The 14,852-nt window shown below is 54.7% G+C and overlaps 1 protein-coding gene across 1 annotated transcript in view; it reads right to left on the reverse strand.

Moving 5' to 3' along the window:
- Window positions 1-14,852, reverse strand: part of AP3B2 (adaptor related protein complex 3 subunit beta 2) — a 34,282-nt gene that overhangs the window by 5,946 nt on the left and 13,484 nt on the right. Inside the window, exons 5-16 of the mRNA XM_047086837.1 lie at window positions 11,997-12,157; window positions 11,658-11,724; window positions 11,366-11,548; window positions 10,981-11,264; window positions 10,503-10,557; window positions 10,082-10,153; window positions 8,743-8,805; window positions 8,231-8,363; window positions 7,868-7,977; window positions 7,035-7,211; window positions 1,728-1,914; window positions 371-489 (exon numbers count right to left, since the gene is read on the reverse strand). Of these exons, the coding sequence (XP_046942793.1) occupies window positions 371-489; window positions 1,728-1,914; window positions 7,035-7,211; window positions 7,868-7,977; window positions 8,231-8,363; window positions 8,743-8,805; window positions 10,082-10,153; window positions 10,503-10,557; window positions 10,981-11,264; window positions 11,366-11,548; window positions 11,658-11,724; window positions 11,997-12,157 (1,611 nt within the window). The remainder of the gene's footprint in view (window positions 1-370; window positions 490-1,727; window positions 1,915-7,034; window positions 7,212-7,867; window positions 7,978-8,230; window positions 8,364-8,742; window positions 8,806-10,081; window positions 10,154-10,502; window positions 10,558-10,980; window positions 11,265-11,365; window positions 11,549-11,657; window positions 11,725-11,996; window positions 12,158-14,852) is intronic.

The following is a 14,852-nucleotide window of genomic DNA, read 5'->3' on the forward strand; positions in this document are numbered from 1 at the left end:
GGTGGGGTGAGAGGAGCATTGAATCATGGCTGGGGAGGAGGAAGGAAAGCACAGGGCCTCTTTGCCTCTCACCCTGCCTCTTCTTGGGCCCTGTTTGGCCCTGTCTCCAAGAGGGAATGATGAGGTGGAGGGGAGGGGCAGCACAGGGTACGAGAGAGAGCACTGCACACAGAGCAGAGGGCACACGGCACACGGGCAGGGGGACCTCCGTGTATTCGCCCAACAGGCCCACGTGGGTCTCGATAAGGGACAGATCTTCTTCCTGCATGGGGGGAGGGTGTCAGGAGGGCTGGGCCAGCACGGCCAGGGCTCTCTGCTATCTGTGCCCCCCCGGCCCCACACACACAATTGAACCCTTCACCCCGCTGACCTCCACGTTCCGCACAGATGGGTCTGGAGCCTCCTCTGGCCAGTCTGGGAGCTCCTGGTAGCCTGTGGCCTTGGCATTGAGCAGGTGGGACAGTGAGCCCAGCTGGAAGTGGTCCCGGTCTAGGGGTAGGGTTAGAGGTCAGGCCAGGAGTAGGTGTTAGGAAATGTCCTGGGAGTTGTCTCCCAGGTGGGGTGGTGATTCTGGCTGGGATCCCTTATCGAGGTAGACAAAAGGGGTGGGTGTGTCCTGTACGGGTTCCTCCGCCTTCAGGAAGACAGGCCAGAGGGTCAGGTTGTCTGGCCTGGCTCAAGCAGGAGCTGAGGTATGGGGCAGGTGGGACTGCGAGGGAGGGTAGGGGGATGGTGTGGGGAGAGGCTGCAGGCCCATCTATTCGGTTCTGCCTAACGGGGAAGCAGACGTGTGAGTGAGGCTTCTCTTCCAAGGCAGCGGGGGCTGTGTGCCTCAGCACGGCCAGGCTTGGGAAGGAGGCCTAGATGGTACGAGGACAGCACCTGTGAGGAAGAGGCTGGCCAGGCTGGGGCGGGGAGGGGGAGGCAGCCTGGTCAGGCCCCGTGGGGAGAGGTGAGCAGTCTGGGCGGGAGTGGGAAGAAGTCAAGGCCAGAGGTCCAGCCTGTGTATTGGAGACTTGTGAGCGGGGATGGGTTGGGAAGGAGAAAGGGACTTCCTCCTTCCTGGCAGACGTTCAAATCCGCCCCATCCCTCAGAATTTCCCTGTTCCTGAGGTCCAGGGAAGAGAAAAAAAATGGACAAAAAGACACCCAGGAGAACCGAGCTTTGAAAGGGAGCCAGGTCCCCTTCAGGATTCCGAGGTCCAGGGAGCCAGCTGGCGGACTGTCCCCTCCCAGCCTCTCTCAGGGCCCCTATCACAGGACACGGGCCCAAGGACAGAGGCAAAGCTGAAGGCCCAGCCTTTGGGCAGAGCTCCAGTGGCAGCCCAGAGCACCGGCAACTTTCTCAGGACTCTTAACAAATCGATACCTCTCCTCTGAATGCTGTTTGACTTCCCACCTTCCGGGGTCCTTGGTATTTAAATCTGGATACATAGTGCTGGCTCAGGGAGGGAGGTGGACGGGGGCGCCAGACAAGAGAGGAGCAGGAGCCATGCTGGCTGGGAGGGCAGGGACTCAGGTGAGATGATGCTGGTGGCGGTTGTGGGTGGGGGCAGGGGTGGGGTGAGGGGCACAGAGACTGGCATTTCTCCCGAAGTCCTGGTGTCTGGCTAAGACTGGGACCTCAGGGGGAAGATCTGGGTACGGGGTCCCGGCCAGTTCCCCTCCTTCCCACCCCGCCTCCCCCACCCCCGCCCCTGGAGGTTACCCTTGACCTCAGCTCCCACCTTTGAAGGATGACTCCAACACTGGGGCTGGTTTGGGTGCCAGGAAGAGCTTCTTGGCATGGCGGCTGAGGGCCCCACCCTGCTCCGAGGGGACGATCAGCTGCCGGGTGAAGCGCGCTCGGTCACGAATGTCATAGTTCTGGTCGTACTTGGCCAGACTCAGCACATACTGGGTCAGCAGCTTGGTCTGGGGGACGAGAGGTGGGTCAGCAGCGGTCAGAGACAGCGGGGACACAGGGGGCCCTGCAGCAGATTCTGTAAGCCCCCACCTCAAGCGGCGTCTCTCTCCCAGCTGACGGGCGGCTGCCTCCACCCTCTTCCTCTCCCACCTGCCCTTCCTTCACCCTGCCTTTCCTCTCCCCTCCCTGGCCCTGACTCCCGACCCCAGCTTTGACAGCTGCCGGGGGCCTGGTGAGAGAGGTCGCCCCTTTGCAATCTCCTCCCTCTTGGCCGTGAGCTCCATTCTTCCTGAGTCCGTGGTCCCCACTGTCCCAGGCCCAGCTCCTACCCCATTCCAGGGAGGGCCAGCCTCTTTACTTTAGGATGCTAGGGTGAAAGGAGGTCTAGAACATTCTGCCGGAAATCTCACAGTTCTCAGCCTCCACCACACAGAGGAAAACTAGACAACAGAAGGAGTTGGCGGGGGGCACATGGGGATCCCATTGGTAGGGGCTGTCCTCATGCCCATTGATCCACGTGGTACATTCTGAGCAGCCCAGAGTCTCAGAGGCCATGACCTCCCCTGAAAGGTTCTAGAGAGCAAACTGCCTATGGGTCCACTGTCTGCAATCAAGGCAGCCACATCCTAGGACCCCAAATCTTGATTTCTGCCTTGATCCTGGCCTGCTCTAACCTGCCTTTATGACATGACAGGTAGCAGCTGTCATTCTAGCTCTGTGTGCTATGCAAGGAGCTTCACACGATCCCGTGTAATGTCCACAACTCTTCCGAGAGGTGTGTGCAATTGCTCCCACTTACAGAGAAGCAGAGTCAGAAGTGACTTCTCTCAGATTAAGGAGCCAGTCACTGCTGCTTCTAGACCTGGGCCCGCCTGAGCCGGCAATCCACCTGCTTCCCGACACTGCCTACCTGCTGACATAGGGGACTGCCCCATCCGGGTGTCCACCAAGCACATGCATCTCATGTCCGCACAGCCAGAGTGCCTGGGGTAGCAGGACCCAAAGGAGGAGTCTGGAACCAACCTTGGTCTTCCTGAGGTTTATGGACATCCAGCCATGGACAATGGCTGATTCGGGTAACCCAGGGGGAGCGTCAGAAAGACGTCCAGGAGGGGTTTAGCCCCCAGACGCTGACCCAGAATCAGAGCTGCTGCTGTGGCAAAACTAGAGAGCCACTGTGACCCTCAGGTACCTACAACATGGCCCGCAGGGATCTCAGTGGCCTCGCCTTCAGCTCAGTCCCGTCCAACAATAGGAGCACCTGCAACACTGTTCCCATCACAGGAAAGTACTCTCAACTCCATACTCTCCCACGTAGGACACCTCGCAATGGACTTCATCACAGACCTTCCCCTCCCTGGGCCAGACATCGTTTGACTAGTCATGGCGGGCAGATGTCCTTATCAACATGGTCTGATATCAAGATGCTGCCGATTCCCCTCTACAGACTTCCCAGCCGGCTGATCAGACATTCTCCCTCCCCCAAGTCCTTGGCTAGTTCTGGAAAAGAAGTGTTAAAGATCTGCCTCCATCTGTGCACAGACTTAAATGCATATCAGCAGTCAACATGGGAAGGGGCTGGTTCACCCACAACACTGCAGCATTTGCTTATAACGGTTCATTACGCTTCTCCATCCCAAGAACCCATTCACCAGAAATGATGGCATCCAGTCTGCACCACCCAGACCCTCACCTCGTTCAGCCAGGATGTGCAGGATTTATGGGTGGCTCAAGAGGGCCTGTGAGACACGCTTCAGTGCACCAAGAACAGAACAAGTTTCCTACGACTGGTGGGAATTCTTCCAGGGGAGAATTTTAAGTGAGGAACATGGACTCCTTTTTTTTTTCTTTCTTTCTTTTTTGATATTTATTTATTTGGGGGGAGAGTACAAGTGGGGAAGGGGCAGACAGAGGGGGAGAGAGGATCTAAAGCGGGCTCCGCGCTGACAGGCTGACAGCAGCGAGCCTGATGTGGGGCTCGAACTGACGAACCGTGAGATCATGACCTGAGCCGAAGTTGGCCCCTCCACCGGCCTGAGCTACCCAGGTGCCCCACATGGGCTCCTTTTCAAGAACTGATGCCAACATACCTGCTACCTTGTAACCACCTGTTAAATCATACTGGGAAAGTGGCTCTTCAAAAACGTGAACCAAAATACATCCTGACCTCACATATAAAAACAAGCTCTAGGGGCGCCTGGGTGGCTCAGTTGGTTGAGTGACCGACTCAATCCTACCACCCAAAGGAACTGCATCCAGCCACCAACCAGCTCGGAAGCAAACCGTTCCCTGCAAAGCCCCCAGTGAGAGTCCAGCCTCTACCAACAGGTCAGCCACAGCCTTCAGAAGACCTAGTGAAGACAGGCCTAGACTCTCGGCCCACAGAAGTCACGAGAAAATAAGCATGTCGTTCTAAGCCACTAAGTTTATGCTAACTTACTACACAGCAAGAGAAAACTATGATGGATTAAAAAAATACAAAAAGAGAAAATAAATCTAGGGGAAATTATATGGGAAGTATTTAATTGACACATGAATGGGGAAACAACTTTGTAAATACGAAGCCGTCGGAAACAGAAATGAAAAAATTAACACATTAAAGGAGACACAGATGTGCAACTTCTGGATGACTATATACAGGGACCAGAAATGTTTCCTAAGTCTAAGGAAATAGATTATAAGACTGATGGTGGTCTTTTCTAAGTGGTAGACCTATGGCTAATTTAAACTTTTAATTATTATTTTTCTGGGTTTTCCAAACGTGTTATGATGACCATGCATTACGCTTATGATATTTTTTTTAAAAATTAACTTTTTTTTTTTAATTCTGCAGAACTTTATCAAAACATTCCATCCACTACAGAGGCCAGATTTGAGCCCCCACCAGGCCCCCACCAGGCCTCCTCCCACACATCTCACCTGACAGACAAGAAGCAAACTCACGCCCAAAAGAACTCCAGGCAGTTGCCCCCAGGTGCCACACCCCCAGGTGCTATAATGACCACCTTCACATCAAGCCTTCTGTCAGTCCATCTATTATCAGAGCTTTTGTGACCTCTGGCCTGGAACCGGATTATCCACTGAATCAGAGCGGGGCAGAACTTCATCTTGGCCACCACCCAGGCCTCAGCCTGGGCCGGGATCTGGTATGCGCTGGGGGTCAGTAAACTGGGAATGACTGGGATTGCTGTGGCCCGTAGCAGGCCCGGAATGTCACCCATAATACTGGCAGGGGGAAGCATCACCACTGTTTTGCAAGAACATCCTCCCAGAATGCCAAGGATTCCCTTTTCTCCACCACGCTGAGAACAGGCTGGGAAGCAAAAACGGAGAAAGGGAGGGTGGGAGAGAGGAGAAAACTCTCTTTATTGAATCCAAGAACCACTCTAAAGGGCCTGTGCCTGGGAGGACCCACCTTCAGATAAAGGGTGCCTGGAGGTCAGTATCCATTTGCCTGAACAGCCTACCCTGGGTGCCCTGGTGGGGCTGGGACCCCTGTGGCCTGTCGAGGAGAAGGGTTCAGCTGAACACACCTGAACTCTCTGTGCCAACCCTGATGACAGTTCTCACTGCTCTGCATTACGTACTGTTCTCCCTACTTGGCTGTGAGCATTTGGAGGTCAGTAAACATGTCTCGCTGATGGCCACTATCCCAGGACACAGCTTGGTGCCAGGCATATAACTCACAGGTCAGCACTCGGGAAATACACGCCAGATAAAGCAATGAAAAGGTGAACACATAGCTAAGAGTGACAACTCGGGGAAACGCCGCGTGGGCACACCCAGACTCATGAGAACACGCGGACATCACACCTCGCCACTCTGGGGCTCAGGATTCCTGCTGGGTCCTCAGCCTAACTGGGTGGCTCCCCACCCATACGGCTTCATCTTTTCCAATGTTCCTCCCACCTGTTACTTCCTCCCCTCTGAAGAAAGGAGGCACACCAATATTTGTTCAGTGACCGAATGCTTCCCCACAGCCTTTTTGCAACCTGCTTCGCCCACGATACTGATGCTGGCAGACTAGGTCCCTCATTGCTCCCATGGGTGACTGGTGCCTATTCCAACTCCTGATGAGTATCCCAGCCCATGATGGCCCTGCCTCCCCAGCTCGAGTCCCTGGGCCCACCCTTGTCACCATGGATCAAAGGAAACACTGAAGAAGCACAGGTGCCCCCATCCAAAGACTCCATGGGACGACAAAGAGGCCACCTGCAGGCCAGCAGGGACGTCACAATCTCCAGGGTGTAGCCAAGCTGCTGACCCCAGCCACCTGCGCAGATACTTTGCTCCACAGGTTGCCAAACTTTTTCTAGAGAGGGCAGAGAGTTTGTGCACCATATAGACTCTTGCAACTAGTCAACTCTGCTGTTGTAGCACAAAAGCATCCGTAGACAATAAATGAATGAATGAAGATGGCTGTGCCCCAATAAAACTTTATTTACAAACACAGACGGCAGGCTGGATTTGGTCCACGGGCGATATAGTTTGCCAACCTCCACTTCCCTTAACTGAGTGGGGCAGTGAGTGTGGGAATGGTCATGGCCCTTGGTGTCTCCAACCCCTTTAAGCTCTGCACGTTACACTTAATTCTTAGGAGAATCTCCTGGGACCATCTCAGGAGTTCACCCAAGAAGCTTCTTATATCCTGATATTCCAGCTTAGTGGAGCCATGCCCTTGGCTATGCAGAGACTTGCCCTCATATCCCTGGCACCGACTGGCCAAACATCACCAAGCTTTGAGAGTAAGGACAGATCGCATCTTGTGGAACCCATGTTCTCCCACCGGCGCATGTCATCGCTGGCTCCTCCCTCGCTCCCACTCAGCTGTGGTTCTTTCGGGCCCCACTGTTCCAAAGGCAGCTGGTAGGAACACTCCCACAGGTGGAATGGAGGTCACAGCCCCGTAGGAGAGCCTCTTCACCTGTGGCCACCACCCCCACCCAGCCCTTGAGAGTAGCCGTGGACACGGGGACACTGGTTATCGGGAGAGACCAGACGTCTGCCCTGAACTCTCTCATCAGAAAGAGAGGCTGGAGTTCACACCTACCCGGTGAGGGTCCACTGACTCCTCCCTGGGCCATTTCTGGGGCCCGGCGTGTTTTAGGGGGCATCTCTCAAGCCTTACCTGCTTAGAGTTAGTCAGGTAGAGCTTGGCTGCCAGGTTGATGATCTGCAGCTTGACGATGTCCTCCTCTGCCGTGAAGGACTTGGCCATCTTTCTCAGGACGTCAGGCGCGATCTTGGGGACGTGCTCGCAGTACTCGCCGATGAGCCACAGGATGCTGGCCCGGGCCATGGGCACCTGTGGGTGCGTAAGAGGAGTCAGGACTGGGGTTCGTGTGGAGATGCGGGTGGGCATGTGGCCTGCCAGGGAAATGGCACTCCTCCCGTGTGTGCTGGGCCAGGAACTGCAGGGTTCACACCCCTGTCCCGTGGGACAGACTAGAAGGTGAACGTTTCCTAAGCAGCATCCCCCCTCTGCCCTGGGGGTTCGCTAGCAAGCGCAGAGCTTCCAAACCCCAAAGTCCGTCCCGGTTTTGTCTAAAAGACCGATTTCCTAGATCCGTTGTACCCTCCGTGCTTTAGTTCCCTGCTATTCTTCCCGAACCTTCAAGGAATACCTTATCTTAGTGCTTCAAGTTACTGGTGCAACAGCAACACGCTAGGTTTTTCCAGTGCACCATCGGCCACCCCCGGCCAGAGCTTTGGAGAAAACATGAGCGGCGGCACAGGTCAGGGAGCTCAGCAAGGGACCCTCAAGGGGAAAGCGAATCTTGGGCAACGAGTCAGGGTTGCCTGGTCCCATCTTTTCCCTTTTTCCACCTGCAGGCCCTTCCAGAGCCAGCACGGAAGGTGTGGAAGTTGGTTTCATTGGGGCTGGCGTGTTTCATCGCGGGGTTTTAAAATCATGGGGAGGAGGCCGGGATGGGAGGGCAACACGGGAGCTTCCTCCCTCGCCTGGATGTTGTCCGTGAGCTTTGCCAGGTGCTTGATGATCTCTCCGTGCTGCGCGGGCTGCATCTGCAGCAGCTTCTTAATGACAACCACCGACTCTGCGACCACCAGCTCTGCGGAGCGGGAAGGGAGAGTGTGGGCCCGGGGCGGTCACATGACCACACGCAGGTAGACAGACACCCCTGCAAGGCCCCCAGACCCTTGGCTCTCTTCCACAACCCTGTGCACTCCTCTGGTGGCCCTCGGGGACGCAGGAACACTTAAGACACGCATGGAGGTGGACAGAGGGACGAACACGCATTGTGCCTGGACGGATAGGTGCACACCCTCTGGTCATCCAAGTTGGACACGCAGACAAGCACTGACCGTCGCGGTTGGACAGCAGCTGCACCAGGCCGTTGAGACAGGTGTCACGGACTCGGCCGATGTTGGTTGCACAGCGTCCAATGGCCTGGATAGTGGCTGCTACAAAGTCCTTGTCCATGCTGCGAATGTACGTCTGTGGGACACCACAACACAGTGATCCCCAGCAGGCAGTGACCCTCAGTGATTCTGCCGGCTTGCGGGTGACCTTCAGGGAAGCTTGTCACCCCTCATTCAATCACTCATCATGCTAGAGACTAAACTCTGGGAGAGAGAGTGACGCCCTCAGCCACCGTGCGTGTCCCTTAGCCCAGAGCCAGCAGAAGGCTCTGGGAGGGGGCCTAAGACAACACTTTTTCCACTTTGGGCTCATAAGAGAAAGTTGGCCCATCGGGACGATTCTCACTGAGCACAAGGAGCTGCGGGCACCTCTCGTGGACCCTCCGGCAGGCAGGTGGGCCCCAGCCCGACCTGAACTCCCGTAGGACAGCAGGGGTGTTGGGCCCCGGCCCTACCTGGAACTCCCGTAGGACAGTAGGGGTGTTGGTCTCATTGGCCAGGTTGGTCAACACTTCCAGCTGCAGGGAGACAGAAAGCGGGCAGGGTGGCCCGCAGGGTTTCTGTGCCCCCAAACCCCTCATTCCAAACACACTTCACAGACCGGAAAACAATCCCATGGACGGCCCTGCGTCATCCTTACACTGGTGAAGGAGATGACAGACTGGGAAACTTTCCCAAACGGCAGGAGGACCAGTTTGTCTCTTAAATGGATGCCCTGACAGAGGGCGCTTATAGAATGATCCTGTCACCTCTCCACCTCCATGGAAAACAAAGCCTCCTGTTGCTTTTAGGCTAAAGAGCAATGTCCTTACCATGGTCTATAAACCCCTGTGGGATCTGACCGCTGTCTACCTCTGTTTTCACACCACTCTCCCCCTTGCCCTCTATGCCCCAGTCATACTGGCCTCTTGTCAGACCTCTTCCTGCCTCAGGGCCTTTGCATATACTGTTTCTTCTGTGGGGAGCAATTCTTGCCATTCCTGCCCGTGCACTTGCATAGACAATTCATATTCGTTTCTCAGGCCTCAGCTCAAGCCTTGCTTCCTAGAGGAAAGCTTCCCTGACACAAGACTAGACGCCGTCCTAGTCTATGCTCTGACAGCCCTCTGCACTTCTCTTTCTTACCATATTTCTCAAGTGGCTTTTTACATTTGTTGTGTGATTGGCTGCTCAATGTCTCCTTCTCACCCCAACTAGACCATCAGCTCCCCAAAGACAAGGTGTCTGATGAGTGCCACGGCTCGTACCCCTAGATCTAGCTGTAACTGACACAGAGTAGATGTTCAGAGAGTCGCAATTAACTGCTGCTGAATGAAAACTTTTTCTGTGGGTGTATGGGCTTCTGACACTTTTTCTGTGGGTGTATGTTTGCATAAAAGCCTGAGGGGGGAGATGTGTGGGGGCGAGAACACCGTGGGTGGAAGACAAGAGACTGTAGCTAGCAAAGTATGAATTCTGGAATCAGCAGGACTGACTCTGGGGTAGCAACCTCACCTCCTGGGGTCTGCATTTTTATAAAATGGAGATAATGTACACTTCCTGAGGTTATTATGAAAATCAGGTTACTTCACATATGAAAAGTGGCAGATATCTGTTGGATAACAGGCAAAGGGCAGCTCCCTCCCCCCCCCCCCGGCCCCCATTAGCCCAGCTTCCTGGGCCAACACTCCTGGGTGGAGTGGCCACAGGTTCAGAAATAGGCAGGCCCCAAGGTGGCCACTGTGGATATCCCAGCGGGTAGGTGGGAGCAGGAAGGGGGCGGAAAGGCCGCAGGCACTTCTGTCCATCGCTCACCTTCAGGATCTTGATCTGGGTGGGGTCGGTGGATCTGATGTAGAAGCTCTTCAGGTAGGGCTCAAACATACCCTGTTGTGAGAGAAGCAGCCCCAAGGAGCTCCACCGCAGCCCCAGACTGGGGCTTCTCCAGAGCTACCCCACCTCCCCGTTCTGGGGCCCAGAATCCTTCCTGCCTCATCGCTGCCCTTCCCACTCCCCTCTCAGATCTGACCAGGACTTTCTTCGCGATTTTCCTCCCTCGGCGGCCCTCAGGACCCAGACCCTGCTTCTCCTCCGTGTCTGGGGTCTCCCGTTTGCATTCTCTCCACAGCGAAGGCACTCCCCATCCTGCCTGTCCCCAATGCCCCCCCCCCACCGCCCTGCACTCGCAGGATCCACCCCTCGGAATATGCGAGGGCAGCCTAGGTCACTTGCTCACCCGGCGCTTGATGGACATGGTGGCCACGTTCTGGAGCACCACGTACTGCACCTCACTACGGAGAGGACAGGAAAGAGGTATCTGGGCCCCTCGACGGGGCCCAGGGGCAGCGAGTGGAGGGAAGAGAGGTGGGCCAAATAGGAGGGCGGGGAGGGCACCGGTCGGAGGAGGGCGAGACTGGGGTCCGTACAGGGTGGAGGGGTGGGGTGAAGGCGCGGGGCGTGATACGCCCAGGGTTTGAGAGAAGCTGGCAGGACCAGCCCACCCATCATGGGCAGGGCGGGGCGAAGTACGTCAGCCCCCGGTGTGGGCGGGGCGGGCTAGCCCACCCACCCCTCCCCGTGTGGGCGGGTCGCGGCCGGGCGGGTCGGCCCACGGGGTGGGCGGGGCGAGGCCGGGTGAGTCAGCCCACTGTGTCGGCGGGGCGGGGCGGGGCGGGGCGGGGCGGCCCACGATGTGGGCGGGGCGGGACGCGCACCTGTGGCTGCGCAGCAGTCGCACTAGCGCCTTGGCGATGACGCCCACCTCCGCCTTGGGCGCCAGATGGAAGTAGAGCTGGGCCACCGCCATGACCACGGCGGCGCTGCGGCTCTGCAGCAGCGGCTTCGTGTTGCGCAGCAGCAGCCGGTGGTCGGGGTCCATGACGTAGGGCTTGCGGGCGGGCAGCGCAGCGGTGGCTGCCTCCTCCGAGCCCGGGCCCTTGGCCTCGTCCTCTTCCGAGCCGTAGAAGGCTTTCTCCGGGTTCTCCTCCAGCAGAGATTCCTGCAGGCGGAGACAGGGGGAGGGGGTGTCGGGGGAAACCTCCTCCCGGCCGCCCGCCTACGCACGCTGCCACAGCGAGGCCCGGCCCCGGGCCCACTCACGTTCTGGGTGGGGCTCAGGAACTGCGTGCGCGCGTAGCGGGTGAGCATGCTGATGATGACCACCTGCCCCCACTCCTCCACGTCGATGAGCAGGTTACAGAGCTTCCGGTAGTTCTTGTGTATCAGGTCGATGCGCTCGGGGCAGACCTCCTCGAAGGCCATCACCACACTGCCCGCCACCAGCTGGGGAACGGTCGGTGGCAAGGTCGGTGGCAAGCGGGTGAGCCGGAAGGGCAGAGAGCGCTTGCCCGTCTCCTCTCCACCACCCATCCCTGTGCGCCCATGTACACACCGTGGTCTTGTCGGCCAGAAGTTTCTCAATGACCTCGATCAGCTGGTCCTTCTGGTCCGAATCCAAACTGTGGGAGAAACTGTTAAGAGGGATTTGCCCCCCCACCTCCCACCTTCGTAATATTTGCCCAAACTGTGCTCACCTCCCCTACCCCAACCCTGTTGGTTAAGAAGTGTGAGCTGCCACCACCGCAGTTCTCCATCTCTCTCACTTCCCCAAACCGTCTTCAACCATCTGAGTACAAAAAAGGGGCAATCTGCAAGGCTTGGGAGAGGCCAGGGGTGGGCCCGGGGTTGGGAAACACTCCCCTGAGGAGCTAGGGGCGCGGCTGGGGCATACCTGTAGAGTTTAGGGATGGCGTGAGCAGCTGTTTTCCGTACATAGGGTGACATGTCCGATGCAGCTTCCTTGATGGCCAGCATCATGATGGGCACAATGATGGGCACCCGGATGCTAGACAGGACGCGGAGGGCACTGGCCCGAATCAGCTGGTTGGGGTCCTAAGGGCAGAGGTGGAGGCAGAGCCATGAGAGGGCACAATGGCCTGATGGAAAGGCCACACCTGTGGAACTCACTGTCCCTAGCTACCTACCACCCGTTCTTGCCTCCTGATTGCCCCTGCTAGGTACCCGGGGTGGGAAGGGGGTACTATTTGAGGGAACTGTTGGCCCCTGTTGCAGACATTTGACGCCTGAACAGTTAGGGTGATGGGTTGCTTCACTTTCTGGAAAGGTAAGAATCTTTCAGAATACCTAAAGTTCCTGAAACACCTCCTGGTCCCTGCGTGGAGGTGGGGGTGGGGCGATCTTTGTGCTGATGCAAGAGCTGACTGCCAGCAAATGCAAGCTGGCCTGCCTTCCGAAGAGTTGGTTAACACTCCCTTCTCCCAGCAACCTCCCAAAAGTTGATCTTCTTCCTCTTCCTCCAGTGTTTAAAACAGAATAGGTGTGGGGCGCCTGGGTGGCGCAGTCGGTTAAGCGTCCGACTTCAGCCAGGTCACGATCTCGCGGTCCGGGAGTTCGAGCCCCGCGTCGGGCTCTGGGCTGATGGCTCGGAGCCTGGAGCCTGTTTCCGATTCTGTGCTTCCCTCTCTCTCTGCCCCTCCCCCGTTCATGCTCTGTCTCTCTCTGTCCCAAAAATAAATAAACGTTGAAAAAAAAATTTAAAAACAAAAAACAGAATAGGTGTGTAGGCCCCTTCTCTTTGTTCCTATGCTTCCAATCCACACCTGAGAAGAGCGTTAGACACAGTGTATTGTAATCGTGCACGAGGGGCAGCAGTAGCTGGAAATTGCTGTGAATCTTTTTTTTAATTAAAAAAATTTGTTTAATATTTATTTTTGAGAGAGAGAGAGAGAGACAGAGACAGAGACAGAGCGTGAGCGGGGGAGGGGCAGAGAGAGAGGGAGACACAGAATCGGAAGCAGGCTCCAGGCTCCGAGCTGTCGGCACAGAGCCCGACGCGGAGCTTGAACCCACAAACCTCGAGATCGTGAACTTCAGTCGGAGCTTAACCACCTGAGCCCCCCAAGGCGCCCCTGCTGTGAATCTCACAGAACACGCTGGGCAACAGGAGAGGTAACTGGACACTAAAGAGCAGACACTTGGCTGATGTTGTGAAATGGAGAAAGAGAAGATCCACAAGATGACAGGGGAAGATGATGGTAACCCCCGTCAAAATTCCAGAGTTGATTTTTAAACACATGCCTTAGAAGCACGTATTTAAAAGGCAGGAGTCTGTATTTTCTTAGAGTCAAATCACACCATATCCACTGCTATAACCTGTATTTCTTTTTCTCCCCCCTTTTATTTGGAAATGATTATGGATTCACAGGAGGCTACTAGAAAAAATTCTTTTTTCCTTTTTGATAGGGTAACTAGGCTGGTCTATATTAACACTGTGTGTGTCGATTTCAGCAAGGCATTGGGGGGAGCCTCCTAGCATTGCCTCGATTGCCATTTTGATGCAGGCCTTTGGTTTTACTTAATATATAATCATTTTAAGAGCATCATTCATATCTATTTTGTCTCTGTATCACCACGGCCCTCTACATATGAAAGGGGTTAAGAAATTTTTCTGCTATTGAATAAGATCCTTTCTAACAAGATAAGAAAGTGCCAGCTGACTGTATAATTAGACGGATCCACAACTTGGTAAAACGTTGTGCTTGGGGAAGGTTGATTAACAGATCGGTGTCAGCCTGGAAACATGATATGCCAGGGGACTCACAATCTGATGCCCTGGTCTGTACAATCTATCAACATGTTGGAAGACACAAAATCAGGAGGACAAAATTAAGATTTAGAATCGCCCCGAATTGGATGTTATGCTAAACCAATAAAATGAAATATAATAGGGCTTCATAAGGGATTCCAGGGACCAACTGCATAAAGACAGGATGTAGGGAGACCTAGATTATCTGACTGCTAACTGGAGGTTTGTCTGAATTGAGCCAACCACATCAGTGGGCTGCTAAGCAAACAGTCTCAGGCTGGCTTGATAAAAAGAAGGGAGAAAACTGGATGGAAATGAATGGTTCTAATGTGCAGGAGAGCCCAAAATCATTAACAACAACAGAAAGAAAATGAGTTTTAGACGAACACATCTATCATATGATACCATTTACAAAACAATATCGTATATCATTTACAAATGTGTAAATAAGCCATAAAAGAATAAATACATACACATGAATTATAAACAGAAGATACATAGGGGGCTTTGGCTGTTGATAAATGTTTCATTTCTTATGCTGGGTATACAGATATTCACTTTATTATTCTTTGTGCCTTTTGTGAGTCTGAAATAAATTTAAAAAAATTATAGCTCTGGAGGTTTTGACACGATATAATGCTTAAAAAAAAGTTGTAGTGTCTAAAAATGGGGCGAGTTGCCTTATGAAGGGGTGACATCTCTATCACTAGAGATGATCTGTCAGAGGGTCATGTTCTAGAGCAAAGGTTGGCATTCTACAGCCCTCAGGCCAAATCTGTCTTCTGCCTTTTTTAAAAATAAAGACTCATTGGAAGCTGGCCATGCCCACTCATTTGTGGCTTCTTACACACTTCAAGGGCAAAGTTGAGTGTTGCAAGATTGAGGCTGTATGGCCCTAAAAAGTCTACATTACTCTCTGGCAGGATACAGAAAAAGTTTGCTGACCACTGTTCTAGAAAAATCATTTCATTGAATGGGCTC

This window comes from Lynx rufus, unplaced genomic scaffold (assembly GCF_022079265.1).
Source record: "Lynx rufus isolate CCGP_SWC_20201006 ecotype Redwood Valley unplaced genomic scaffold, mLynRuf1.p SCAF_21, whole genome shotgun sequence".
Lineage (NCBI taxonomy): Eukaryota > Metazoa > Chordata > Mammalia > Carnivora > Felidae > Lynx > Lynx rufus.